This window comes from Oryctolagus cuniculus, chromosome 4, assembly GCF_964237555.1.
Source record: "Oryctolagus cuniculus chromosome 4, mOryCun1.1, whole genome shotgun sequence".
NCBI classification, from domain to species: domain Eukaryota; kingdom Metazoa; phylum Chordata; class Mammalia; order Lagomorpha; family Leporidae; genus Oryctolagus; species Oryctolagus cuniculus.
In genome coordinates, this window is record NC_091435.1 from 152,943,259 (window position 1) to 152,957,856 (window position 14,598).

Here is a 14,598-nt window from a genome sequence, read left to right on the forward strand (position 1 = left end):
CTTTTTCAATCCTAAGAAACTCTTGTCAGCATGTAATTAAAGACATATTACTAATATTAAGAATAAGATAAAATTATTTCCTTTGGCTACTTTATATATTCAATAATAACAAATGTATTATTTAGTATAATGGTAATATTAGTTTAGTATCTTTAAATCTGTCAAGTGTACTTCAAATGAAATATATTGGTTTTATTACAGGTATTTTCTGTTACATTAAATTGAACTTCTGTAATCAGTTAGATATATAATTTTCAATTACTTGAAAATTTATGAATTTAGTTGGAATTCCCAGAATATATATTTGGAGGAACACATAAAAATGTATGTTTATGTATTTTTATTGAAACATCATAGCTTTAAGTAGAAAATCTAGGTATATCTGTATATATCAAAAATTTTACCCTTTAATGAAAATAAAATTAAATAACTTTCACTTTAGTCAAATTACAGGATCACAAAGAAACCACCTAAAAATGTCAAAAAATTTAAAGAAATTTTTTGAAGTTCTATTACTGACTGGTAAGCTTTAGAAAGTAATGGGACATTGGATTATTTTTTAAATGACATACCACATATTTGTAAATGCAGTATTTTGGAACAATATTTATACATGCAACTCTGAAGTTTTATTACTATATTGACTTTAAAGATACTGTTTATAAGCAAACTCCCAAAACTTGAAATCTTGAACACCTTATAGAAGACAATTTGGTGGAATGTCTTATAATGAAGAAGAAACCACATGTGCTTCAGTGAGCTTACTTTTCTCACCATGCACCTGACAAGTAGCATTTGCAATGTGTTAGCATTATGATACAACTTTGGATACAATAACGGCTGCATTATTGCTCTATCATTTGTCAAGCTGTAGAGACAATTTTGAGTCAATGGATGCCACCTGTAAGATATTTTCATTACCTGTTTATAAAGCAACTGCTCGTTTTCTCTGGCATAACAGAAAAGAACATCTGTAAGAATCTTTCTCACATTTTCTTGTTGGAAAAACTGCATTTCAGGAAACCTAAAAAAACAAAACAGGATTGAAACCGACAAGCACGGTTTTGAGAATCACTCTCAACTTTTATCTCCAAGCAGTGTCAAAGTGGCTGCAGGGTTTAAAACAAGTCTGTATTAGCCATGCAACTTGCATCCTTGGTGGGGCTGAGAAAGTGGAGGAAAAGAGGAAAATCATATTACAGAGGTAAATGACATCATTCAACATGGAAACATTTCAAATTTTTTCACATACTTTCAAAGGCTCCACATGTATGAATACAACCATTTTAAAGGAAATTTTAGTTCATCTATTTGGGAGTGAAGAGTTGGTTTGTTTTAGCCTATTAGGTTTTGATTATTAGAATGTGATTTTGCAGAAGTATCAACTTCTTTAAGAAATCACTGTCCCTTTTATCAGAACTCAATTATTATATATGATCATACTGTCAACTTCATTGTATCAAAATGTAGACTTCAAGTGGAACAAAATTACTAAGCATTGTTTAAATGCCCTCCCAATCAAAAATTCTATCAGGTGCTCTGAGATAATGTGAAACAGAAAATACGTAGAGAAGCTACCTTAAAACAAAGTTTAAATAGTTAAACACACAACTGCAAGAACCCAAGATCAAAATCATAGCAATGAAATACACAGTGAATATGTACAGGTTGAGGGAATGTCATTTAGGATTAAACAGTTAACTGGGTTTAATCCCAGAAGGTCTGAACATGAATTTTGAGGAGAGAAATTACAAAGGAACATCAGTGGGGAAGGTAACCAGATGAGAAGGAAAGATGAAGTAATAAATGGAAATGAAGATTCTCAGCATACAACACAGAATGGTAATTAAGTAATCATCAAGAAAAAGGAATTCTATGAAATATTGCCAGGTGGGAACAGGACAACCAGACAAAGGAAAAGGTGGGGCAAGTCTAGAAAGAGCCTTAGAGGACTGAATTTGCTGCTGGAGGAACAACACAGGGACACCACATTTTCGAACAAAAGAATAATAAAGAGAAGAGTATCTGAGTGGGAATAAGCCTGAAAGAGTAGAGTTTACAGGAAGGACATGAGTGCATTATAACGAAGTGAAATGACAAGCCTGAATAGAAAAGCTTGTGTTCAAATTCATGAAGTACAATTTCTAGCTATGTCACCTTCAGCAAATGATGCTCAACTGGCTCATCTATGAAGTCGGAATAGCGCTACTGATCTTGTGGTGAAGATGAGACGTGAAGCATCGAGAACAGCGCCCGAGAAACAGCAGAAGCTCAGAGAGACAGGTCTGTGTGGGTCTCTGGGAAAGGCTACTTCAGGTGATAAAAATATGAATGAGTTGCTTTAGGAGTAAGTAGAACAAGAAAATGTGGGTCTGGAAAGGAAGACTGCCGAGAGCTCGGAAGTACCGACGTTACTGAGACAGACAAGCTCTCCTGAGTGAGTCTCTCCAGGAGCAGCAGTGGCTGCTTTATCTCACGTTATAACTCCCACATTGTCGCCTATTTTTGATCTTCTGTTAGCTTCCTATGAAGTTACAAGTTGCCAATAGATTTTGTGTGTCCCTTCCTTAACATGTCTTTGGAAATTTTTTTTTTTTCTTCCACCCTTCCTCCCTCCCTCCCCTCCCCTCCCCTCTTCTTCTCTCCTCTATATATTTATTTGAAAGTCAGAGTTACAGAGAAAGAGGGAGAGACACAGCACGGAGAGATCTTTCTTCAGCTGGTTCAATCCCCAAATGGCTACAAGGCTGGGGCTGGCCAGGCTGAGGTCTGGAGCCAGGAGCTTCTTCAGGGACTCCCACATAGGTGGCAGGGGCCCAAGCACTTGAGACATCTTCTGTTGCTTTTCCTAGGATATTAGAAGAGAACTGAATTGGAACTGGAGCAGCTGGGACTTGAACCAGTGCCCATAATGCATGCTGGTGTCGCAGGTAGTGAGTGGTTTTACCCACAATACCAGTCCCTGGAAATATTTTTATGCACACTGGCACAACCAAATTCTATTGCTGGCTGTTACAATCTGAATGTATTATGAAAAAGAGTATTAAAAAACTTTTACATTAACTGTGTAACAAATATCTATATACTATATAATATTAGGTTAATATCTAAATACTAAAAATGTAAAATCTTTTTGCTTTGGAAACATAATTATTTATTATTTGTCTTGGATTTTTTTTTTTTACATTTAAGTTCAAACATTTCAAGTGATGGCCAAATCACATTGAGTGACTGCCTCACCTAGACAACTTAAGGACAATACTTAGGACTTACTATTAGTCCTTTTCTTTTCTTTCTTTCTTTCTTTCTTTCTTTCTTTTTTTTTTTTTTTTTTTTTTGACAGGCAGAGTTAGTGAGAGAGAGAGAGAGAGAGAGAGAGGAAGGTCTTCCTTTTGTGCTTTTGTGTTGGTTCACCCCCCAAACGGTCACTACAGCAGGTGCGCAGCACCAGTCCGAAGGCAGGAGCCAGGTGCTTCTCTTGGTCTCCCATGTGGGTGCAGGGCCCAAGCACTCCCGGGCCACAGCAGAGAGCTGGACTGGGAGAGGAGCAGCAGGGACAGAACCGGCGCCCCAACCGGGACTAGAATCCGGGTGCCAGTGCGGCAGGCGGAGGAGTAGCCAAGTAAGCCGTGACGCTGGCCCAATTGGTAGTTTCATACAAGATTGCTGCTATATCTTTTTGAACTTTTAAATGCTTAATTTTTTTAAAGCGGGCAAATGTCATGGATTTCATATACCAGATTTAGGAGCACAGTAACACTTCCCACCCCACCCTCCCTCCCACATATGCCCCCCACCCTCCCTCCTCCTTCTTTTCTTATTATTTCTTTTAATTTTTATAAAGATCTACTTTCAGCTTATTTTATACTCATAAGATTAACCCTACACTAAGTAAAGAATTCAATAAATAGTAAGAAAAAAAAAAAACACTATTCTTTAACAGTAGAGAGAAGAGCTGCAAATAATCACAGAATCTCAAAATGCCAATTTTGCTCATACACATTACATTTTTTTTGTACTCTATTAGTTACCACAGATCAGGGAAAACATATGGTATTTGTGTTTTGGGGACTGGCTTATTTCACCAAGTATAATGGTTTCGACTTGCATTGATTAAAAATATAAATTGTGTTACATACCAAGTCATGGTTTCATTTAAATACAGAGTAACCACCTAAAAGATCAAAAACTAGAGATCTACAAGAATTAAATTGCAGATAGATAGATCACTCATTTTTACCCCATCAACTGAAAATGTGTACTAAGCAGACGTCGCAAAGCCACACAACAGCACAATTTCTATAATTCTACTCTTCAATGCTGAGTTATAATTTAAAAAAATATGACTTGTTCTCTAAATACTGATAAACAATCCATGGCATCAAGTAAGTAGGCAGAAAGATATACAAAAGTTCCAGCAGAAAAAGCTAACAGTTGGTGGTATTTCAGAAGTTGTAAGAAGAACTGACATTCAGAGAAGTTTTGGTGTGAAGGAGCTATGGAGATTTCCAGTCCCATTCAGACATTAACAAGCAATGAAACAAAGCATAGAGAAATTAATACCTGAGCCAAAGACCTGGGTAGTTAGCAGACCAGCAGACCAGCCACTTCCCTAATCAGTTACAAATGACTCAGAAAAATGCAGGTAGGAAAAAAAACATGAATTGAGAATCACACTGGAGTCAGCACTGAAGAGTGAAGCACTATGCCTGGACAATAAAATATTTCCAAATACATATTTGATTATTGTATTATCAGGATTCAAGCAGAAGAAATTACTTGTCTAAGAATCAGAAATAAGAGAGAAAACCAGAATTTCTGGAATAGTAATCAGCAGCTTTTTATTTGTTGGAAGTTTCGGGATAGCTACCCTATCTTCCATTAGGACTTTGAGGCTGTTCTTTACCTCATGGCAGCGGTTGCTAACTCAGAATAGGAAAAGTAATCTCAGTATCAGTCTAACACAAGTATCAATGAGAAGGCAAATCTACTTGTGAAACAACAACAAAAAACACTGAAGACTGACCCAAGTTGGATTCAGTAATTGTTAAGATATGATAAAACATACAGTTTCAGGCACAAAAGAAAAACTGTAAAACTTCAGAAAAGATGGAATAGTAGAAAATAATCAGAATTCAAACTACTACTTCATGATTCACTCAAGCTAAAATATTTGATATGAAGATAAAGGGGGAATAATCAAACTAGGGACTGAAGACAGATTTTTATTATCAGAAAACAAAAGTATGGAGCTGGCACTGTGCTGTAGCGGATAAAGCTGCTGCCCGAAGTGCTGGCATCCCAGATGGGCGCTGATTTGAGTCCCTACTGCTCCACTTCTGATCCAGCTCTCTGCTGTGGCCTGGGAAAGCAGTGGAAGATGGCCCAAGTACTTGGGTCCCTGCACCCACATGGGAGACCAGGAAGAAGCTCAAGGCTCCTGGCTTTGGATCGGTTCAGTTCAGGCCACTGTGGCCATATGGGAAGTGAATCAGCAGATCGAAGACCTCTCTGCCTCTGTCTCTGTCTCTGTCTCTGTCTCTCCCTCCCTCTCTCCTTAACTCTCTGTAACTCTGCCTTTCAAATAAATAAATAAATCTTAAAAAAAAATCCACAAAAGTACAAGAGAAGCTGTTTCTGCATGTGGTGAAAAAATGTTAACGGTACTGTGAAACAGATGAGAGAAAACTCTGAAAATACAGAATACAAAGAAAAATAAGTATTCCAAAATGAACTTTAGACTAAACAATCTAAGATTGCAATTACTTGATAGAAAAAAATGATAATCAGCTTTAACACTTTTTTTTTTTTAAGTATTATTTATTTGAAAGGCAGAGTTACACAGAGAGAGAGACACAGAGAAAGAAATCTTGGCTCGGCTGGTTCACTCCCCAAATGACTGCAACACCCAGGGCTGAGCCAGGCTGAAGCCAGGAGCTTCATCCAGGTCTCCCATGGGATACAGGTTCCCAAGTACTTGGGTCATCTTCTGCTGCATTCTCAGGTGCGTTAGCAGGGAGCTGGATTGGAAGTGGAGCAGCCAGGATTGGAAGTAGTACCCATAAGAGATTCTTGCATTGCAGGCAGCGGACTAACCCGCTATGCCATGTAGCCCCCAAAGACAACTGATCAATACTTAAAATAACTAAGTTCTTCTCTCAAATGTGTGAAGGAACTTGATTTAAACAAATTTTACATAGTATTAAATAATATAAAGTTAAAACCCCAAAGCCAGTAACATTTCTCTACACCTAACAATGAATTTTCTTTTCTTTTCTTTTCTTTTTCTTTTTTTTTTTTTTGACAGGCAGAGTTAGACAGTTAGAGAGATAGACAGAGAGAAAGATCTTCCTTTCTGTTGGTTCACTCTCCAAATGGCCACTATGGCCGGTGCGCTGCGCAGATCCGAAGCCAGGAGCCAGGTGCTTCCTCCTGGTCTCCCATGCGGGTGCAGGGCCCAAGCACCTGGGCCATCCTCCACTGCCTTCCCGGGCCACAGCAGAGAGCTGGACTGGAAGAGGAGCGACTGGGACAGAATCCGGCGCCCCAACCGGGACCAGAACCTGGGGTGCCGGCACCACAGGTGGAGGATTAGGCAAGTGAGCTGTGGTGCTGGGCACAATGAATTTTCTTAAAAAAAAAAAATGAGACCAACTGCACTTAGCAATTTCTGTAAGAAAATAAATAAGTAAGTAAAGAATTAGGGATAAATTTAACCAAGGAAGTGAAAGATTTATACTCTAAAAACTATAAACATTAAGAAAAGAAACTGAAGAGGACAGATAGATGGAAAGATATCCCGTGTTCATGGATTATAAGAATATTACTGAAGTAAAATTACTTGAACTAATCTATTAACACAATCTCCATCAAATTTCCAATATCATCTTTCTTTTTTTAATAATTTTTTATTTAAATAAGGTGAACAAATTTCATGTGTTGCCTGCATAAAGATTTAGAAGCATAGTGATACTTTTCACCCTCCCTCCCTCTCACACACACTCCCACCTTCATCATTTTTCATATATAGAAAAATCCTAAAATTAATATGGAACCACAAAAACAAACAGTCTAGCCAAATGAATCATAGGCAAAAAGAACAAAGGTAGAGCATCACATTACCTGATTTCAAACTATATTACAAGCAAAAGTAATTAAAATAGCATGGTACTGGCATAAAATTAGATATATTGGTCAATGTAATAAAACAGAAGGTCAAGAAAAGAACCCATGCAACTACACCAATTGAACTCTGACAAACATGACAAGAATATACAATGTGAATGGAAAGTCTCTCCAACATGTGGTGTTGGGAAAACTGTGTACTCAAGTATAAAATAAGGAACTGGGACATTATCTTGCGCTAAAAAAAAAAAATCAACTCAAAATGGATTAAAGACTTAAACATAAGTGAAATGGTAAAACTACTAAAGCAAATATAGAGGAAAAGCTATACAGTGTTGATCTAGGCAATGATTTTTTTAGATTTGACAAAATGCAGACAATAAAAACAAATACAATGAGATCACATGAAAACTAAAATCTTCTGTATAGTAAAGAAAGCAATTAACAGAGCAAAGAGATAACCTACAGATTGGGAGGAAATATGTACAACCCATATATGTGGTAAGTGTTTAATACAGAAAATATATAAGTACTCCAACAACTCTACAGGAAGAAAACAAGTAACTCAATTAAGAAATGGGTCTGAACAGACATTTCTCAAAAGAAGAATTTGAATAGACATTTTTCAAAATAAGATGAACTGAAGGCTAATATTAAAAAGTTCAACATCACTAATCTTTAGGGATATGCATATTAAAACCCCACACCTGTTAGAGTGGCTATTCTTCGAAAGACAAAAGATAGTCAAGTGTCGGCAAGGATGTGGAGAAAAAGAGAGCCACCACACACCTTTGGTGGAAACACAAATTAGTACAGCCATCATAAAGCCGAGATGGAATACTAAAACTAGATCCACTATATGATTTAACAATAGTGCTTCAAACTGTCTTACTGGAAAGATTTTAAATCAGTATGTGGAAGAAATGTCTGCCTGCCCATATTCATTTCAACATTGTTCGTAATAGCCAAGATATGAAATCAGCCGAAGTGTTCATCAACAGATAAAGAGAAAATATATATACATAACGAAATACTAGTTAGCCTTTAAAAAAGGAAAGAAATTCTATCAGTTAGGGCAACCTGGATGAACTGGAAAAGATTATACCAAAAAAAAAAAAAAAAAAAAAAAAAAACTTTACAGAAAAAGACAAATGATCAAGTTCTCACTAATATGTGGAAGCTAAAATAATAGAAGTAGATGGTAGAATGGTGGTTACCAGTGGTTGGGGAATAGGGGAAAGCAAGGAGAGGACAATCAGTGGGTACAAAGCCCCAGATAGGCTGTTTTAATTTTTGAGATCTAATACACAGTGTGGTGACAGAGGTAATCATTCAGTACTATTCATTTCAACTTCACTAAGAGAATAATTCTCAGATGTTCTCACCACAAGAAATGTCAAATATTTGAGATGATGAACAGGCCAATTAATTGATTTAAACAATCTATATAGCAGTCACGAATCACATCACTTTATACCCTATAAATATTCATGATTATAATTTATAACTACAATAAAAAATAGAAAAGAAACACATGATTAAAAATTATATTGAAATATAATTATAAAATATTTTAAAATCTGCAAAACAAACAAAACTAACAACAGGTACCATAATATTTGATGTGAGTTTTCTATTTTGAAAAAAAATCAAAATTGGTAGGCAATATACTTTTCTATGAATTTTTCATAATGAAAGATGTTTTAAACTTAAACAGTAGTAGAGACAGAATTGACAGAACCCCATTCTATCCATCAACTAGCTTCCTCATTATCCAATTCATGCTACATATACTCCTTCCCAAATGCTGCGTTACTCTGAAGCTAACCACAAACATCATTTTATCTACATGTTGCAATTGTACCTCTAAAATACAAACACTCTTCAAAAACATAAGTTATCACAACAAAGCCAAGCCAAAAAAAAAATCCATTAACTTAATCAAATATCTGGTCGACTTTCATATTTCTCAGATTTCCCAAAAATTTTGAGTACTCCGTTCAAGATCCAAGAAATATTTATTGACTATAATTTGTTATTATGTCTTAAGATTTTTTTTTACTCTACAGAATTGTCCCCACACACACCTTTTTCCTTCCAATGGAGCAGATTATTTATCCAAGAGAAACTATTCTATTTGTCTTTTGGTTGTCTTCTTGTAAGACTGCAATATGCAGGAAAGAATCAAGAAGAGAGGAATGGAAGGTAACCACACAGCAGCATTACAGCATCATTAGACAGGAACCCAGATGCCTGATGGGAGTTAGCTGGAAAGTCTCTTAACAGGGCAATGGTCTAATGTAATATAAACGATAAAGAAAAGGTAGGGAACTATCTGGGCTGTTATAATTTCACAGACAACAAAGAGACAAAAATAATATTTCCAAAGCAAGAAAAGGGTTAAGAAAAGAGTGAAATGACGAAGAGCTTTGTCACTGCATTATAGAACATAATTAGGTAATTAGAAGTATTAAAACAGACAAAGCATTGGGCCCAGATGAATTACTGAAGACGTAAGTATTCAATAAGATGCCCCAAGGGAAAAAATAAAGCCCTTGGTGAGGGTTTATAATCATGCAGTAGGACAAAGCAGCACTGGAGGACTTGAACGAACAATAACTGATGCTATGCCCATATTTCAAAAACAGAAAATCAAAACAAGTACTCATCCAAAATTTAAAATGAGCTGATAAAAACTCCCCAGAATATTATTAAACACCAAAATAACTATAATACCTCACTGTGGTTTATTATTTTAGTCAAGGAAAACTGAAAAATCATGCCAAACCATTAAGTAGGACAATGTGACACAGGATGAAAGCAGACACACCGCATTCTTTCTCTTCCTGTGCTAGAGTCTCACCTTTCTTCCTATTCAGTCACATCTATTTTCTCTCCTTTCTTCACTTCCCAGCATCCTTTTCAGTTAGTTGTGGACATATGATTGAGTGCTAACCAACAGACTGGGAAGAAGCAATGAGTGACACAACATCCACCTCACCCCACACCCCTGACAGGCACCTGTGCACATACCCCCTCCCAGCTGGAGAGAATGCAAAAGATCACCAGGGAGACCTGAGAAGCTGCATGTGGACTGTGGTAGTTTTAAAAATATGTCTCAGAGTCAACGTTTAGCCACAGGTTAACATGTTAGTTAGGACATCCATGTCACCTACTGGAGTGCCTGGGTTCAATACCCAGCTCTGTTCCTGGAAGGTAACAGTGATAGTTAAAGTACTGGCGCTCTGTTCCCCATCTGGGAGACCTGGATTGGGTTCCTGTCTCCTGAGTTTGGTCCCCTGCGTACATCTGGTTCAGGTATTTAGAGAATGAATCAGTGGATGGGAATGATCTCTCTATGTCTCTTTGCCTCTTAAACAAATAAAGCACAGACAATGCATTTAAAATGCATCTGCCAGGCATACGAACAACACAGCTTCTACTGCAGCTCCAGCTGCTCTGCATCAAGCACCTTCTGCAGGATACCGAGTCAGTCTCATGTCCACAGCCCCACGACGAGGAACCAACGTGATCCTCCAGCCCTATTCAGGCTATCAAATGTCCGCAGGTGCAATACATGCCTCACTGCAGTCTCATGACACACTCCTCCGCCAGACCCTCCCGTCTAAGTGGCTCCCAAATCCATGATCCAAAGACTCTATGAAGCAGTAAGGGCTTATTGTCCTGAGTCACTGTGTTTTGGTTGATGTAGCAAAAAAGAAGGTTTTGATACCAGACGCTGGGATACAGTTAACAGACAAACTAAATTACAAGAAAAAAGTGTTTATCGGAGTAAACAGGAACCAGAAGGGTTTTCAGGAAAGCACCAGTGAAAGACTCAAGGCCATGAAAGAGACTGTTAGAAAGAGACAGTCGTGAAGCAGCCTGCCAGCGAAGACTTACATGAAAGTGAGGGAAAATATATGGGGAAAATGAAGGAAAACAGTTTCCTATTAGGAAGTCAGACAAAGTGTGTCAACAGAGTAGCCTCTGCTTAAATAAAAAAACAGAAAATACACCTAAGGAACTGGGAGATTAGCTATGGAGAAAACCAAGCAGAATGTTGTGAGTGCTGTCTGACTTCTTCTTTTTATAGTAGAATGGAAGAAAAGAAAAGTCAAAAGGAAGAACGAGGTGCTAGAACTTGCTGGGTTTGAAAATAGAACTCATCTTCATTTCTAGCTTCTCCAGTTAGCAACATTAACGCAGTTCTTTTGTGCAAAGATTAAATATGGGTCAAAGGGAAAAAACAAGATCTAAACATAACACCAAAAGTGTGACTGTAAAACTCTGTTGAAATTTCCGAAAGCTCTAAGGTGATGCCTCAGAGAATCCTTAAGTCACACAAAAGTCCCCAAAGATTTTTAAAGCTTGCCTCTCAGAACCCCTGGCAGTCAATGATACTGCAAAACATACTACCCTGCACATAACAGCCTCTCACAACAAAAGACTGGCCCCAAATGTTATTATTTCCAAAGCTGACAAACACTGCATACACTGCACTGGAATAAAGGAACCCAGCGGGCAGAAACAATATTAACTTATTTAGTCTCCATCTCTTTCTGAGTAAGACTCAAGACCTGGGTTCATTTACGTTTCAGGCATCTGCTTCATAGAGTGCTTTGCACACTGAAGGCACTAAATGCTTCTGCAACTGAAGAAGCAAACAAGATGAACACAAATTACAGAATTGAAGAAAGACCTCATTTCCACTTTAGCCATTAACAAGTTCTATCAGCTTACTCGTCACATTCTCTCTTTGGCAAAATGAAATGTTTTAACTAAACAGCTACTAATAACACAAATGGCTCCTATGGGGAATATGATGATACAAAACAGAAGACATTAGAGCTTAAGATGTAGAAGAGAAAATACATATTTGAAAGATAATTTTAAATACATGTAATTTTACTATATATAATAAAAAATGCATGGTAGGTAAAAAGTTCTATACATTGTGCAGTCTTGCCTTCATTAGAATTGCTGAAGCCCAGGAGAGCATTTCAGGCATGGAAATCCAAGACACTGTGGCAAAAATGTCCTACATGAAGGATCTCTGTGAGTGAGACCTCAGTGGAAAGAATGGCCATCAAAGAAGGATGTACTTTTCTCTAAAGGGAGAGAGACTTCTACTTTGCTTATGGCCTTGTCTAAATACTGATGGAGTTTGTGGATTCAAAAGGCTTCCATAGCCTAGGCAGCTCATGTCAAGAACCTCAGGTGGTCACTGACATCATACATAGAGTGTTAATTGTTAAATTAACAATAGGAGTCACTGTGCACTAACTTGCAATGCAGGACCTCTGTCCTCAATGTGTTATATTATGAGAGTTAACTGTAAAACTTGTTCTCAGGTTTTTTTTTTTTGTTTGTTTGTTTTTTGGTGTATGTGAGTGTGTGCACAAATTGTTGAAAGCTTTACTTAGTATAGGGTTGGTCTTCTGTGTGTAAAGTTAATTGAAAATGAATCTTAATGGAAAATGGGACTGGGAATGGGAGAAGAAGGAGGAGGAGAAGTGGGAGTGTGGGTGGGATGGTGGGTGTGGTGGGAAGAATCACTATATTCCTAAAGTTATACTTAGGAAATTTGTATTCCTTTAATAAAAGGTTTCTTTGGGGGGAAAAAAAAAAGAATATTCAACTTCCAAAGCAATAGCTGGCACATACTAATTTCTCAAGTAGTATTTGTTGAAAGAGCAAATACACCTACAAACCCACAAACATACACAGCGAGGAAAAGGAAAATGCAGTCTATGCACTCAGGGACTAGGACTGGGAAGGTGAAGCAGAAGAGAATCCTGGGCAGGGTGCTGCCGCCTTTGAGTTGTTGTTGCAATTAATAAAGAAAATAATGACCGGGAATACAAAGTTTATTTTGCAATTTTTCAACAACTAAGGATAAAAAGAAAAGAAATTTAAAATCTTAGCCCACAACGTACCGAAGTAGCTTCAATTCCAACTTTGCCTAAATGTTCTGAAAAGACTGTGTTACTCTCCAAAGCACAGGATGGCTGCTGCTAACATTTCAGGATGGAATGGTACTTGACCATCCACCAGATTTTACCTTCTCTTAACCATACAAGCCCACAACTAACAAATTTGGCTAATTTAAAACAAAGAAGATGTGCAGAGCACACACCTGCTGGTATGCAGCTCAGTGTAACACGACAGTGCTGCCCTCCACGTATATCGCTCGCCAGTTCCAAAGATCAGGAGCATGAGGCTGCTCACCAGAGCCCTGAAATGTCTGTTCTGCAGCAAATAAGCCTTTATTTTCACTGAGATACTAAAAAAAGTGAAGGTTTTTAAAATGCTCATAAATTAGTATAAATGTATGCTTAGAATTTGCAAGCTTATATGGAACAGAAATGGCAAAAACACACTAAAACACAAGTGGAAGAGGAAAACACATAGTACTAAACATATATGTGCAACAATAATTATTTTGTTTTTACCTTGTATATCAAACAAGGAAAGAGGATAGGCCATTTGACAAGAGAAATTGTTTCTCGTATTCCTGAAAATCTGTTTCTCTCCCTCTTTAATATTTGAAAAGCACACACACAGGTTGCCGACGACTCTTAGAGAGCGGCTTGTGTTGTAGTTCTCACTTTCTCGGCTGTGAACAAGTGCATATGTGAGGGCTGGTCGTGCATGCACAAGCATGTACTTTGCCTACATTAAATAAAATCACAACACAACACCAAGTACATCCACTCATTCACGTGTGCCTGCAGTCCACCTCGAGGAGACTGAAAATATAAATACAAGCTGCTATTTTGGTGTGATCACACGAATATGGCAGCTTGTATTTTTTTTTTCTCCTTAACATTTTAACACTGGGCAGATTGTCTGCATTAACACACACCAAAATCAATTCTGCTCTGAAATTGCTTATAAAATCCTCCTTCCCTGAGGAATTTATTTTTTTATTTAAATAAAAACTGGGCTTGGAGGAAACTGTGTAAAATACACCGACATTTAGGACATTTTAACTTTGTAAAGTGGGACAGTCAATGGACCAAAGTACTGGAAGTGTTTCTTCCAAAATGTGAATTAAGAAGGTGATAGTCTTTAAAGCAAATAAAAAAAAAAAAGCAAAACAAAACATAACACCTCACTGTCACCTCTGGTAAATTACTTTTTTTCACACGAATAAAAAAAATTTTCAAAAGTAGTTCAGTTTCCAGCCATATACTACAGTGTAACATAACTACAATTGACCAAAAACACAGCTAAAATTTATGTACTATAAAAATTCATGGTTTTCTTAAAGAGAGAGAAAGCAAATAAAAGTAAAGATATTTAGCATAGGTCAAATGTAAAAGTCCAACATGAATAAAATATGTAGAAATAAATATACTATGCAACAATACAAAAGTGAATTATATATGATGCTGTCCCCATTACAGTTGCCATTAGCATTTGAATATGGCTATCATGAATAAAGACTCAATTTTAAACTTAATTTAC

The 14,598-nt window shown here is 37.1% G+C and overlaps 1 protein-coding gene across 9 annotated transcripts in view; it reads right to left on the reverse strand.

Moving 5' to 3' along the window:
• Nucleotides 1-14,598, reverse strand: part of TBC1D5 (TBC1 domain family member 5) — a 602,613-nt gene that overhangs the window by 244,166 nt on the left and 343,849 nt on the right. For all 9 annotated transcript variants that reach the window (XM_070072843.1, XM_017346738.3, XM_008266048.4 and 6 more), the window contains one exon: nt 922-1,024. In XM_070072843.1, the coding sequence (XP_069928944.1) occupies nt 922-1,024 (103 nt within the window). The remainder of the gene's footprint in view (nt 1-921; nt 1,025-14,598) is intronic.